Below are 15958 nucleotides of genomic sequence, written 5' to 3'. Positions count from 1 at the left end.
TTCTTGAAAGTTAGTATTTAGTAAAAACTTGTTTCCAACTCGAGAGAAAAAAAAAAAAAAAAAAAAAAAAATTAAAAAGTTAAAAAATATAATTGCAAGTATATTAAAATAAGATGGAACAAAATTTCAAAAAATATAAATCAGCTTAAATACAACGATCTATTTCTCAATGCTTCCATACCAAGTCCACTGAAAACACAATCCAGCAATACGTAATAAACCAGCAAAAATAACCTCAACAAACGCCATGATGTATGATCTTTGAGGAGAGAGACCAGCAGTTGCAATGGACAACAAGTATCCTTCAAAGTTGCAGGGCACAAAGAAAGATCCAGATTTAATGCCATTCAATGCTATCTTTGCCACCTCATCAGGTTGCATTGCACCAGATGATGCTGCTATAATGCTTGTCAACCGTGGCTTCCTCTTGTTCTCTGAACCAAACAAATGCTTATCAGAATACATTAAGGAAATTGCATGTATGGTACAGCACTAGTGATGATAAGTAACAAACATGAGGTAATCAATTAATTAGAGTGATTGATAGATATGGAAATCGAACCTTGTGCAAAACCAGGTGTATCTGTGTCCGGTGGGAAAATAAGTGAAACGTGAATGTCATCAGCAATAACTTCTTGTTGCAGTGCTTCTGCTAAACCCCTTAGACCAAACTTACAAGCCGAATAAGATGTATAACCATATATTCCCACCTACAACCAAGTGGAATCCATCAATTTAACAAACTAAGCCTTCCAAGATCTAAAACAACAACAGAAACAGTATCACTCGGCTAACAACATGTATAGACTTATAAGCTGGAAAACTATGGTTTAAAGATACAACAAAAAAGCTAATATCTGCCATATACTAGTAGGATATTCATATTTTAATGTGTATAATCTCATTTGAATTCAAATCAACAGTCGTCTAAACACATTCATGGTGTCGTACAACATACTCATCTCCTGATCTAATTACAACTAATTGAGCACATCATGCCAATCACCTTACATTATCAATTCAGAAACACCAAGTGTTTACTAATTAATCAGAAACGTTGATAATCCTTCAAAGCACTATAAATTCTAACAGAAGATTAGTATCATTTAACATCCACAACCAGCATACAATCATATGTTCTAATTACTACAGGCCAAACAAGTAAAGTGCATCATAGCACAACCTGGATCCATAAATCCTAGATTCGTTAATTAATCAAAATGAAAGTAATTTAACTCGAATAGCATACATACATTACACGCAGTACCTGACCAGCCTGAGATGACATAAAAGCAATCGAAACCGGTTTCCGATCAGTGCGCTTCTTCATTCCAGGCAACGCAGGTTTCACTAAATTGAATGTCCCAATCAAATTCACATCAATCATCTCTTTAATCTCATGAATCTCCTGATTCTCAATCTCATGCGCAACAAACACACCTTGATTACACACCAAAACATCAATCACACCTGCATTCTCAACCGCATTCTTAACAGCATCATAATCGCACACATCAGCACTAACAATATCAACATCTATACCAGTAGATAAACGTATCGAAGCTTTAGCTTCTTATAATTTCTCCAAGTTACGAGCTAAAATAGTGACGCGTGCACCTTCTGATACGGCTTGACGAGCTACGGCTAAACCGATGCCACTAGATCCGCCGGTGATGAACACGTGGCGTGATTTGATTGGGATATTAATTGGCCGTGGACGGACGATGAGTTTGAGCGATATTAGAAGGATGATTGGAAGGAGTATTATGAGTGCGAGATATGAGTGATCGGCGTCCGCCATTGACTTATCAAACAGTCATTCAACAACTATATCACAAACTTATCAAAGACTACACAAACACACAAATATCATTGAAAAATAAGTCAAGCTACTGTCATATAGCAGCAATTCACATCTAATTATATTATACATACATACAGTAATAAATAAACAAGTTAAAAACACAAATCAAGTTATAATAACGCAATAGAACACAATAAACGAGTCACTGCAGATAAAAAAAAACCTAAAATCAACTACGCTAGATAGATATAGCATAATACACAGAATCTGTAGAAATAAATAACAAAATTAGTCGCTTCAAAATGTTCAAAATTAGGTCAAATAGCATATATTACATCAAACAACTTACATACACAAATCTGATTGAAATCAACAAAAGAACAACTTATATTATACTGTATAGATCGTGTGATTTATGAATTTGATGAGAATAATAAATAAAATTAAATAATAAGGAGATGAAAACTGAAAGAACGTTAGGAGGTTATGTTACCTGATGGGAGAAAGGGTTAACAGAGAATTATTGTTATCGGAAACGGAGAAAAACGAAGAAAATGAAAAAAAAAAAAGTGGAGAAATGAGTGTATTAGATAGATAGATATATAGATAGATAGATAGATAGATAGGAGCTGATTGTAAACTACTGGATTTTAGCCATACACCACCAATGGTGCATTAAAATATTGTACTGTACAATACTGTAATGCATAGTTGGTGGTGTATGGCTAAATTTAGTGGTGTACGAATCAGCCCCAAATAGATATAGATAGAGACTACTGTAATACTCGCAACCTTGTGGGATCGGAATGGAAAATACTATTTGGATTCCTTATTATGAAAACATATGGATAGACAAGTCATCTCTAATTCGTACCAAAAATAGATTATGTATAGTAATAGTAATGTAACTTTGATGTTTTGCACGACTATTTAATAAAAAATGTTGCAAATTAGTTGTGATATATCGAACAATTAGTAGATATGTTATACCGGTATCCAAATATGAAAGAGACTTGATCATAAAAAAATTTAGGTATACGTTCAAATCTAAAAATTGGGCGAAACCGTTGGAGATAAAAGAAATTGAGATGATTAAGTTATTGTTCAGGTTCTAGCACAATCACATTAGGTGGATCAATGGATGTTCTAGTAGTGGCCAGCAATCCATCTTGCTGAAACGTAGACTAATAACACTAAATTTTACATGTACAAATTAGCAAACCTTTTATGTTTCAAAGCATACATGTTAACCAAATGTTGAAACATAGGGGGAGTTAAAGATCTCTGCTGCACATTAAGTAAGACATGTCTAACTTCCAAAATTTACTACAAAAACCAATGACTACATGATAATACACAAAAGAAAACATAACAACTCGTGAGCCGCTACAAACCAAACAAACCGGATCAGCAACCGGTCTACTCAACCACCGACTTACCCTTAGAAGATTTGGAACACTACTTGAAACCCAAACCATCTACCTCGTTGGAAGTGACCGCATTAAAGGAATAAGTCAACATATTACCGAATCCTCACTCACAAGAGTGCCCGAAAAGGGAGGGATCAATCCTTGACTCGCTAACTACTCGGAAAAAACCAAGCTTAACCCGACTTCCTAATTGGCCGGCAACCGGATCCACATCGAACAAGCCTTGGACCGCGACGCCATAAATCATTGTAGTCACGTAAACGAAGTGAGACATCCTTACCGTTACTACCCTTTTCTTTACTGTCTTTCTTAAAACCTCCTTTTAGCGACGAAACCTTCGTCACCGGAGCTCGAAACTGCTTATGATGCATGGTTAATGGTGGAATTATCAAAACATGAGTGGATATATCATGACCCAATTCATAAACACAATTTCAGGTATTAGGTATTGGCAATATGTATGTATTTAATGTAAAAGTAAATTAAATGTGTCAATGCTAAACTTCTGCAAAGATGTGTGTGATGGAAACTAATTGGAATATGTAAACATTCCCATCATAGGAATAAAATGGATTTAACCATTGTGTTAGCCTTATTCCTAATCGTATCAAATGTGTAGCCATTAGGAGTCAATCTGGACCACAAAGTCTTACGGAGTATAACACAGCTCCATAGTATATTAACATATAATCCGTAAGAATCAAGAGATATAAAGCATCATTAGATAATCCATTTACTCCAACTCAAGTGTTGTGACGTCAGACTATTTTATATAAATTTATACGGAGTATATAGTGTATGTGACTTTATATTGTAACTGCACATCTAATATGGTTAATAGAGAGATGAGTGATTGATATTGATTGAAAATGCATACGGGATAAGATTTTATTCTTATTCAAACAGTATATATGACAATGATAATAAACGTCCTGAGATGTATACCTCAAAAGCCACTGCAAAGGCAGGCCAAAGATTGGGCATGCCCTCAAACGGTACCTTATTATGTATAAGCTCCCAACAACACGACTGCAAATGTACCGTTTCTACGTTGTGTTTATAATTTTTCTAATCTCGATGCCTAAGGGTTACCATGATGTAACGATACAACATCGTAAAATGGTTACCACGCTTTCAATTCAAGATGCATAAACACACCCTAAGGAATAAAAATGTTATAATAAAGAGTAAACCCAGGAGTCACCCAGCGATAAAATGATCTACTATTGATCGTTTCAGATCCATCTTCAATAATTATTTGGGCTTCCAATAGCAGTACTTGATGGCGACCTTTTTGCAAAAGTGATGCGTGAAACAGAAAATGCGGCGCACTTTTATACCGAACGCGGCGCACTTTTGTGCTAAAAAATGCGGCGCATCTAGCCTTAAATGCGGCACATTTTTTGTCTGCATATTGTCAACTTTTGCTGCCCATTTTATCTCCGAATCTTTTTGTTTGTTTTGTTCATTTAATGCTTTGTAGACTAGTTTATCTTTAAGATATTAAGCATGGTTTAGTCATAAAGATGGTTGTCATCTAGTTTTATTAGTTTAGATTATTAGGCTAAGCATTTATGATTTCTCTTGTATTTAAGATGGCAATATGTGCCCAATTGAATTAAAGTAATACAATCCAATTACACATTCAGTTTTTACTTGTTCTTTCACTCTTGTTTTACCAAACCTTTCATTTCCAGCAAGTGACTAGTTGTTTTATGGTATCAGAGCTTGGTTCTAAGTTAAATCTTTGTGTGCAAATACTCAAAGTTCCAAACTAGTTATCATGCTATCAAAAATGGAGGTCACAAACGTAAACAATGGAGGTATGATAAATGAAATGGAAAGACTTATAGGCAACAACTACAAGTATTGGAAGATGTGTATGGAGGCTTACCTTCAAGGTCAAGACCTATGAGAACTTGTGGCTGGAAGTGATGCCATAGTGCCCATAGATGTTCCAGAGCAAGCCGAGTCACGAAGAAAATGGAAGATAAAATGTGGGAAAGCTCTCTTTGCATTGAGGACATAAATAGGCAAAGAGTGCATAGAACACGTTCGTGATATCAGCACGCCAAAAGAGATGTGGGACACTCTTGAAAAACTCTTCACAAGGAAAAATACCGCTGATAGTGCTCTAAATGAACATATATTTAGTATCAATATCCTTCCAATATGTAAAGCTTTAAGTTGTAATTGTTCTATTTTTATGTAATATTCGTTTAAACAAATAAGTGCGAAGACAAAAGAAGAAAATGACGATTTGAAGACGCAAATGACCAAAAAGCTCAAATGTACAAGTTACAATCCAAGTGGTTCTAATTATTGATAATTAACGTCTAAATATTGACAAGAGTACAAGTCGCGAAACGCAAAGTACAAGATATCTACGCGTACGAAACGACGTTCGAAAATCCGGAACCGAGACATAAATCGAGTATCAATGTACGACTCAACGGAGCTAAAATTACAAGTCAACTATGCACAAGAATATAATATATATATATATATATATATATATATATATATATATATATATATATATATATATATATATATATATATATATATATATATATAATTATATAAAATTATATATTATTATATTATATATTATAATATTCAGCAGCCCACGTTTAACTCAATTTGGTGAGCTGGAATCCGAAGCTCCGCACTCGCGGAGCTGTAAGGCACAAAAGTACCGCACTCGCGGAGCTGTACAGTTCAAAGTGGGCCTATAAAAGCTCACGCATTCTGCTCGAATTCTACATCCTTTTTCACTCAATCTCTCTATCTATATACGATATATATATTTATATTTATAATATTAAAGTTTAATTTAATATTAATAATAATTTGGGTTATTGTAAGAAATGTTTTACGGGTTTTAAAGTTGGAACTCTGTCCGTTTAACGCTACGCTATTAATAATCACTGTAAGCTATGTTCTTCCTTTTTAAATTAATGTCTCGTAACTAAATTATTATTATGCTTATTTGAGCCGAAGTAATCGTGATGTTGGACTAAATATTAAAGACGAGGTTATTGGATTTTGTACCATAATTAGGGTTTGGACAAAAGACCGACACTTGTGAACATTGGACTATTGACTATTAATAGGTGGGGGTATTGTCTAATTGAATGACAACTCATTGGAACCTGTCGAACATATCTTCAAATTAGTTAATCTAATAATTATTAAAATGATTATAAATGTCCTATTTAGTGACGTTTATACGACATCGTTTACAATCATTTAATTAATCAATTGGATTGGGTAATTGATTATTCATTATGGCCAAGTAAATAAATTAATGTATCATGGATTAATTAAAACATGGGTGGATTACATACAAGGATAATTGGTGTAATTGTTAACAAAGTATTAAAACCTTGGATTACACGCAGTCGATAACCTGGTGTAATTATTAACAAAGTATTAAAACCTTGTTACAGTTCGAATCCCTAATTAGTTGGAATATTTGATTTCGGGAATAAGGTAATTTAACGAGCATTTTATAATTATGACCGATGGACTATTATGGACAAAAACCAGATAGGTATCAAATAAAACAGGATAAAGGACAATTAACCCAGAGAAATAAATTAAAATCAAAACATCAAACATCATGATTACGGAAGTTTATATAAGCATAATTCTTTTATTGTATTTCTCATCGTACTTTTATTTCCTGTCATTTTATTATTCGCAATTTTATATATCGTCATTTAAAGAGAATTATTGTTATCGGAAACGGAGAAAAACGAAGAAAATGAAAAAAAAAAAAGTGGAGAAATGAGTGTATTATATAGATTATATAGAATATAGATATAGATAGATAGATAGATATAGATAGAGACTACTGTAATACTCGCAACCTTGCGGGATCGGAATGGAAAATACTATTTGGATTCCTTATTATGAAAACATATGGATAGACAAGTCATCTCTAATTCGTACCAAAAATAGATTATGTATAGTAATGTAACTTTAATGTTTTGCAAGACTATTTAATAAAAAATGTTGCAAATTAGTTGTGACATATCGAACAATTAGTAGATATGTTATACCGGTATCCAAATATGAAAGAGACTTGATCATAAAAAAATTTAGGTATACGTTCAAATCTAAAAATTGGACGAAACCGTTGGAGATAAAAGAAATTGAGATGATTTATTGTTCAGGTTCTAGCACAATCACATTAGGTGGATCAATGGATGTTCTAGTAGTGGTCAGCAATCCATCTTGCTGAAACGTAGACTAATAACACTAAATTTTACTTGTCAATGATGAAGCCATCGTGCTAACTTCTGGAATGTCAGCGGTATTTGACGAAGAAGGCTTTGCATGTTCTTGGCCAGTACTTGGAGTAGAAGACATGATAATACAGTAAAAGATACCAACAAGAAGAAAATAGCAGTAAGATGGAGTGTACTGACCTTGGAAAACGGTAAACCTTAAAAAGTTGAAGATTGAAGAAGGCGATGAAGATTTGGGGGAGAAATGTGCTTTTTAGATCTTGGCAAAAGTAAAAAAGTGATGGTAAAAGGGTTATGACGGTTTTTATAGGGGTTCATCGGTGCAATTTTTATGGCCATGATTGAGACACGTGTATGGGTGCGTTTAAACGTAGGGTACGAAATAACACTTTTTACAGCTGGAGGCGCGTGGAGGATCTCAGCCGTAAAAAATTAATCATAACAGCGTCAGTAAAATTCGTCTGCATTTAATGCCTAAAATGTTATCCCCGATGCAAGTGGGCAATGAACAGGCTGGTTTGGCATGCGTTATTAAAAGTTTAACAACTTAATCATTTTTCAAATGCTTAAGTCATTAAACTGGAGGGACTTAATGGTGTATCCTATCGTATACACACATAAAAGGCATAATAGTTGCATAAAAGTAGCATCAGAAAGGCTGGAAACAACAGTTTCGTGGAGTTGTCCGTTCAGCGTTCTCCGCTGTACAGGCTGCTCCGTCATGCGTAAGCCCTGAAGGCCGCCTAGCGCGTAAGCCCTGGCCGGAGAACGCCACCTTCAGCATAAATTTCGGATCACGAATAACAGAACGTATCATCATCTGACACGTGTCCCCGAACAATCTGGTGGATCTGACACTATAAATAGACCCCTTGGGTCGTCATTTCACACAGTTCAGATATTCTGACAACTTTGAGAGCTGAGACTTCACTTCTCTTTCTCTCTCTACTTTCTCTCTCTACTTTCTCTCACTAGAAGTCATCTGGCTAGCACTTTTACGCTCTACGGACGACAGATTGATTAAGCCACCCCACAAGTTTCTACACTTGTGAACCGGGTCTGCAGGGATTATTTCCCTAGGGTAAAAATCAATCGGCAACACTCCGCCCTCCTAAAGCTAGATTACTTCTAGTATCTTGTTGACACACTAAGCCTTACCTCATAAGGAAATAGGTGTTAACATAGTCGCTTATTGAGAATGTTGAATGTTGCAGGTGCATTCTGCTAAAAGTATTCGTTATTACAAGCGTTTTGACACATGCTGTTATTTTTAGTTGTTTTTGCATCTTTGATAATTGTGGTATTTAGTAAGTACTTAAACTTTTATCATATTTGTGTGGGAAGAGGATTTTTTTTTAAAATAGTAATTTTTTTAAACAGACTTGCAAAAATGAAAATTTTATCAAAATCATTTCGAAAATGGTAAAACCGAACTTTTAAAGTTCGGTTTTAGTCAAACCCGAAGTTTGAAAGTTCGGTTTTGATACTTTATTCGTTTGGTCTGTTGAATTGATGACTGGATTGGGGACGTGTCAAAACCGAAGTTTGGAACTTCGGTTTTGCTTTAACTTCCAGCTACCCCATTTACTGTAATTTTATCCCCCATAAATACCTTTAATCCGTAAAAATAAAAACTGGCAAATGAAAAAAGGCCATGTGAAAACCCCGTTGAACACGCATCTTGGATCATCCTCTCAGACCCCTCAAGAAACATATCATGGATCTTCCTCTCGGACCCCTAACCGAACATATGTAGGTGGCTCGTCCTCTCGAAGCCCTCTTGACGTGAGTGTTTCTGATTACCCACTTGAGGATGAGCCTGTCGAGGATTTAACCATGGGCGATGATGAAAACCGGCAACAAGTACCGCGGAGGAGTCAAAGGCAAACACAACCAACAAGGTGTGGAACCGGTCATCACCTACGATATATACGTGGGGGACGTCATGGTCATTGATTAGTTGTATTTAATTATATTGGTTGTAATGTTTATCTTTTGAACTTGTTTTAATATATTCGTTGCGTTTGTGATTTACATTTAGTATCGTTTTTAAACAAAACTAACAACTAGTTTATTTTAAATAACAATAACAACATATAACAATAGATTATTTAAAACAACAATAACAATAGTTTATTTTAAACAACAACAACAACAACAACAACACAATTCTCTACGTAGATCCACAGTCTTTAAAGAACACCTTAATTAACGTCTTGCGTGTAATGTTAAGGATTTTAACCTTCACACTAGGGCAAAAGATAGAACAATTTTGTAGCACCAGAACAGCTCCCTCACGTATGTCTTTTACACCTTCATACTTTCCATGTACACCATCGATGACCTTGCTAGATACTGTTCCTCGAATAGTACCCGTAGTGTCCTATTAAACATAAATGAATATAGTTACATTAACCTGTTTTAGTCAACGCAATACAATTATGAAAATATACATAAGTTAGTGATGTAAACTCACTTTGAGCGTTACAGACAGATCACCGACACAATTTTTCTCACAAGTCTTAACAACACCAACAACTTGATCAGCTGGTAAAAAATCTACGTTGTCTCAAAATGCTTGCTATATCAGATCTACCTACAGTTACAACAATACACATAAACTGTTGGCTTACGGTTTCAAGAATAAGTATACAATTTTGTTGTTTACCTCCGTACGGATATGCAAACTCCATCGCGCGTAGCCACGGATCCAGTGTAAACGAATCATCTGCTTCAGGTCTGTTGATTATTTCCCTTACAAAATCTTGCGTAGACATGTCATCCACAACGTTATTCTCGTTATTTCGAAGTTCATACGCATCTTGGAAAACACCAGCGGGTCCAGGGATTCGGTAGAATAATTTGTTCTTTTTGTTAGACCCGAAAACGCGAAGAACAAGTCGTTGTGGTGAAATAGGTTGCTTTTGTTTTTGACGGTTAAGTTGGGGGAACTCTAAAGGTCGGGGGAATGGTGGCGACTCAGTGGGCACCAATATGGTTTGAATGGGTTTTGAAACTGATACAGATTGAGTGAGATCAGAATCATCAATATCAAGTAGGTATTCCCATCCATCGTTCTCATCATTGGCCATTTTTTTAGAATGTGATTTTGTGTTTTTTTTAGTTTTCAACTGCTGATTTCAGTGAAAATTAAAACTCAGTTTGAGGTGTTTGAAATATGGTTGTGTTGTATGTGATGTTGTAATTGATAATGAAGTTTCAACTTGTATAAATAGATGTATAAAAGCATAGATTTCGACCTGCAAAAGCAAGATTCGGCTTAGAAGTGAACAAAATATGGCAGGGCCCAAAACCGAAGTTTCAAACTTCGGTTTTGCTGAAAAGCCTGCAAAACCGAAGTTTCAAACTTCGGTTTAGGGCACGGGTGGCTAAGCTTGTACACATGTCTGCCAAGTCACTGTGTAAATGGATAAAGTATCAAAACAGAACTTTCAAACTTCGGGTTTGACCAAAACCGAACTTTGGAAGTTCGGTTTTACCATTTTCGAAATGATTTTGCTAAAATTTCCATTTTTGCAAGTCTGTTTAAAAAAATTACTATTTAAAAAAAAAAAAATCGTCGGAAGAGACTATTATGCTTCTTCTTTTGTTTTGACATTTGATTGGTGTTTTTGTTGCCAATATTTCAGGTTTCAATATTTAAAGTGCATAAGAAGACAGTAGCTATTGAACTGGTATTTTTTGATTTTGAATCCTTAATTGTGCAATTCATCATAGGTTATTTTCAGATTCTTTGTATGCATATGTATCTCTTTCTTATACTTAATCAGTAGCATGTTCAAAATTATGAAAATAAAGTTTGTTCACTGCTCAATTAGGGATATTAACTCATAACAATCTTTTGAATACAATTTGTCGCAAAAATTGCAGCAACGCGGGAAATGGGCCTCTCTCTAGTTTCAAATATCATGCATTGCTAGTTTTTATTTATAATTTATAAAACAAGTTTTGTTGCAAGATTTTGAGCAAATTTCATGACAATGTACTTGGTACTTTGGGTTATAAGATTTTCCAGTTGAGATGAGTAAGATTAATTTCTTCAAAATAAAGAGAACATAACCTCAATTTTTTGCATGAAGAAATTGTGGAAATTAAGAAACTATCATTCTTTTCTTTGAACATTTTTTTTCTAGAGAACCAACCCGATTAAGTTATCTAACTTACATAATATGTATATCATAATAGACTTTAACTCACAACTAATTCAATATCGCTCAACTTTATGACCATTTATTTTAGTTACCAAGTTATTTAGAAACTTTTGATAAATGTATTACTTCACTGCTACAAAAAAAAAAAAAAAAGGAATATGAACCGGTTATGAAACATATAGGGGTTTCTAAAGTACGAGACCGGTTTGAAAACAGGTTCCTAGATTTTACGTAAAAGGAACGTCTTTAATTTTTAGAAACTAAAATGGACTTATAATTTTGATTCTTAGATAATCGTAATTACTTTTTCCTTGGTTAAAACTCATATATTCACACACACATATATATACATTTTTTTGAAACAAAACTTCAACTCACAACCTAACTGTTTGGCCAGTTTTATACTTTTAAGCAAAATACTTCTCAAAATAAAAATAAAAGGTGAGTTTTTTATATCTTGAAAACCATGTCAAAAAATTACATTTTCCTGTACAGGTTAACTTCTATTTCATGTGATCGTCACTTAACAAGAAGTAAGATAACTCTAGTAACACAATAAAGTACCTGGTCGGCCTGAGAGGACATAAAAGCAATAGAAACTGGCTTTCAATCACTACGATTCTTCATTTCAGGCAATGCAGATTTAACCACATTAAAAGACCCAATTAACTAAACACCAATTATTCTCTTAACCACTTCAATATCCTGATTCTCAAGTTGATGAGCAACAAACACACCATGATTACAAACCAAAACATCAATCACACCCACATTTTCAATTGCTTTCTTAACAGCTTCATAGTCGCAAACATCAACACTTACAATATCAACATCTATACCGGTAGTAAAACGAATTGAAGTTTTAGCTTCTTGTAATTTTTCTAAGTTACGAGCTAAGATAGTGACATGTGCACCTTCGGCTACAGTTTGGCGAGCTAGAGCTAAGCCGATTCCGGTGGACCCACCAGTGATGAGAACGCGACGTGATTTGATTGGGATTTTAATTGGGTGGGGACGGACAATGAGTTTAAGGATGATGATGAGGATGATTGAGAGAAGACTAATGAGAACAAGAAATGATAGGTTAGCCATACGTATGGTTAAATGTGACAACCATGAACCATGGAATTAGGACTTTGAAGGAATCACATCACATGTCCTAGTGTTGCCAAACTTGTTACCAAAATTAGAATTCTATATTAGTTTTTAAACATCATGGACTACTAACTATATGACGTGTATCATTTTGTTTATTGTCACTCTGCTAATCGGTTATAAATGTGCTCATCTGTGTATTTCTGCTAATGAGGTTTTAACATGAGGCTGGATGAAGAAATCAGAACTCCAACCACTAACCACTGTGCTATCTTGTTAAAGATGATATTAGGCCAACAAATGAGAGACGCTAAACAGGTGCATCAACCAAATATTATCCTATATAACTACCAATTTATTTATACTCAGATCAATTAAAACCATAACCACCATAAGATTAGATATAATTAATGCTATTTCTAGGAGGATGGAGTAGCATACACTTGAAAGTTAAAGAACGGAAAGATTCTTGAAAGTTAGTATTTAGTAAAAACTTGTTTCCAACTCGAGAGAAAAAAAAAAAAAAAAAAAATTAAAAAGTTAAAAAATATAATTGCAAGTATATTAAAATAAGATGGAACAAAATTTCAAAAAATATAAATCAGCTTAAATACAACGATCTACTTCTCAATGCTTCCATACCAAGTCCACTGAAAACACAATCCAGCAATACGTAATAAACCAGCAAAAATAACCTCAACAAACGCCATGATGTATGATCTTTGAGGAGAGAGACCAGCAGTTGCAATGGACAACAAGTATCCTTCAAAGTTGCAGGGCACAAAGAAAGATCCAGATTTAATGCCATTCAATGCTATCTTTGCCACCTCATCAGGTTGCATTGCACCAGATGATGCTGCTATAATGCTTGTCAACCGTGGCTTCCTCTTGTTCTCTGAACCAAACAAATGCTTATCAGAATACATTAAGGAAATTGCATGTATGGTACAGCACTAGTGATGATAAGTAACAAACATGAGGTAATCAATTAATTAGAGTGATTGATAGATATGGAAATCGAACCTTGTGCAAAACCAGGTGTATCTGTGTCCGGTGGGAAAATAAGTGAAACGTGAATGTCATCAGCAATAACTTCTTGTTGCAGTGCTTCTGCTAAACCCCTTAGACCAAACTTACAAGCCGAATAAGATGTATAACCATATATTCCCACCTACAACCAAGTGAATCCATCAATTTAACAAACTAAGCCTTCCAAGATCTAAAACAACAACATAAACAGTATCACTCGGCTAACAACATGTATAGACTTATAAGCTGGAAAACTATGGTTTAAAGATACAACAAAGCTAATATCTGCCAAATACTAGTAGGATATTCATATTTTAATGTGTATATAATGTCATTTGAATTCAAATCAACATTCGTCTAAACACATTCATGGTGTCGTACAACATACTCATCTCCTGATCTAATTACAACTAATTGAGCACATCATGCCAATCACACCTTACATTATCAATTCAGAAACACTAAGTTTACTAATTAATCAGAAAAGTTGATAATCCTTCAAAGCACTATAAATTCTAACAGAAAAATACTATCATTTAACATCCACAACCAGCATACAATCATATGTTCTAATTACTACAGGCCAAACAAGTAAAGTGCTGATCATAGCACAACCTCGATCCATAAATCCTAGATTCATTAATTAATCAACATGAAAGTAATTTAACTCGAATAGCATACATACATTACACGCAGTACCTGACCGGCCTGAGATGACATACAAGCAATCGAAACCGGTTTCCGATCAGTGCGTTTCTTCATTCCAGGCAACGCAGCTTTCACCAAATTGAATGTCCCAATCAAATTCACATCAATCATCTCTTTAATCTCACGAATCTCCTGATTCTCAATCTCATGAGCAACAAACACACCTTGATTACACACCAAAACATCAATCACACCTGCATTCTCAACCGCATTCTTAACAGCATCATAATCGCACACATCAGCACTAACAATATCAACATCTATACCAGTAGATAAACGTATCGAAGCTTTAGCTTCTTGTAATTTCTCCAAGTTACGAGCTAAAATAGTGACGCGTGCACCTTCTGATACGGCTTGACGAGCTACGGCTAAACCGATGCCACTAGATCCGCCGGTGATGAACACGTGGCGTGATTTGATTGGGATATTAGTCGGCCGTGGACGGACGATGAGTTTGAGCAATATTAGAAGGATGATTGGAAGGAGTATTATGAGTGCGAGATATGAGTGATCGGCGTCCGCCATTGACTTATCAGTCTTTGAACAACTATATCACAAACTTATCAAAGACTACACAAACACACAAATATTATTGAAAAATAATTCAAGCTACTGTCATATAGCAATTCACATCTAATTATATTATACATACATACAGAAATAAATAAACAGTTAAAAACACAAATCAAATTATAATAACGCAATAGAACACAATAAACGAGTCACTGCAGATAAAAAAAAAAAAAAAAAAAAAAAAAAACCTAAAATCAACTACGCTAGATAGATATAGCATAATACAGAATCTGTAGAAATAAATAACAAAATTAGTCGCTTCAAATTGTTCAAAATTAGGTCAAATAGCATATATTACATCAAACAACTTACATACACAAATCTGATTGAAATCAACAAAAGAACAATTTATATTATACTGTATAGATCGTGTGATTTATGAATTTGATGAGAATAATAAATAAAATTAAATAATAAGGAGATGAAAACTGAAAGAACGTTAGGAGGTTATGTTACCTGATGGGAGAAAGGGTTAACAGAGAATTATTGTTATCGGAAACGGAGAAAAACGAAGAAAATGAAAAAAGTGGAGATGAGTGTATTATATAGATAGAGACTAGTGTAATACTCGCAACGATCAGAATGGAAAATAGTATTAGGATTCCTTATTATGAAAACATATGGATGGATGGATGGGTGGATGGATGGGTGGATAAACAAGTCATCTCTAATTCGTACCAAAAATAGATTATGTATAGTAATGTAACTTTGATGTTTTGCACGACTTACCCTTAGAAGATTTGGAACACTACCTGAAACCCAAACCATCTACCTCGTTGGAAGTGACCGTATTGAAGGAATAAGTCAACATATTACCGAATCGTCACCGACAAGAGTGCCCGAAGAGGGAGGGATCAATCCTTGACTCGCTAACTACTCGAAAAAAAAACC

The 15958-nt window shown here is 34.6% G+C and overlaps 1 protein-coding gene and 2 pseudogenes across 1 annotated transcript; all 3 read right to left on the bottom strand.

The window, feature by feature from the left end:
- Positions 1 to 21: 21 nt before the first annotated feature.
- On the bottom strand, positions 22 to 2210 carry LOC139847479 (3-dehydrosphinganine reductase TSC10B-like; annotated as a pseudogene).
- A 9579-nt stretch (positions 2211 to 11789) lies between these two features.
- Positions 11790 to 12754, bottom strand: LOC139849725 (3-dehydrosphinganine reductase TSC10B-like; annotated as a pseudogene).
- Positions 12755 to 13293: 539 nt separating this feature from the next.
- Positions 13294 to 15624, bottom strand: LOC139847624 (3-dehydrosphinganine reductase TSC10B-like). The gene is made up of 4 exons (XM_071837331.1): positions 15524 to 15624; positions 14486 to 15064; positions 13781 to 13928; positions 13294 to 13652 (listed from the first exon to the last, which is right to left on the bottom strand). Exons 2-4 carry the CDS (start codon positions 15017 to 15019, stop codon positions 13378 to 13380), a joined length of 957 nt encoding a protein of 318 aa, XP_071693432.1. The 5' UTR covers positions 15020 to 15064; positions 15524 to 15624; the 3' UTR covers positions 13294 to 13377.
- Positions 15625 to 15958: the final 334 nt, after the last annotated feature.

The sequence above is a fragment of the Rutidosis leptorrhynchoides genome, chromosome 5 (genome assembly GCF_046630445.1).
Source record: "Rutidosis leptorrhynchoides isolate AG116_Rl617_1_P2 chromosome 5, CSIRO_AGI_Rlap_v1, whole genome shotgun sequence".
NCBI lineage: Eukaryota > Viridiplantae > Streptophyta > Magnoliopsida > Asterales > Asteraceae > Rutidosis > Rutidosis leptorrhynchoides.
This window is presented reverse-complemented; position numbering and strand designations above follow the sequence as displayed.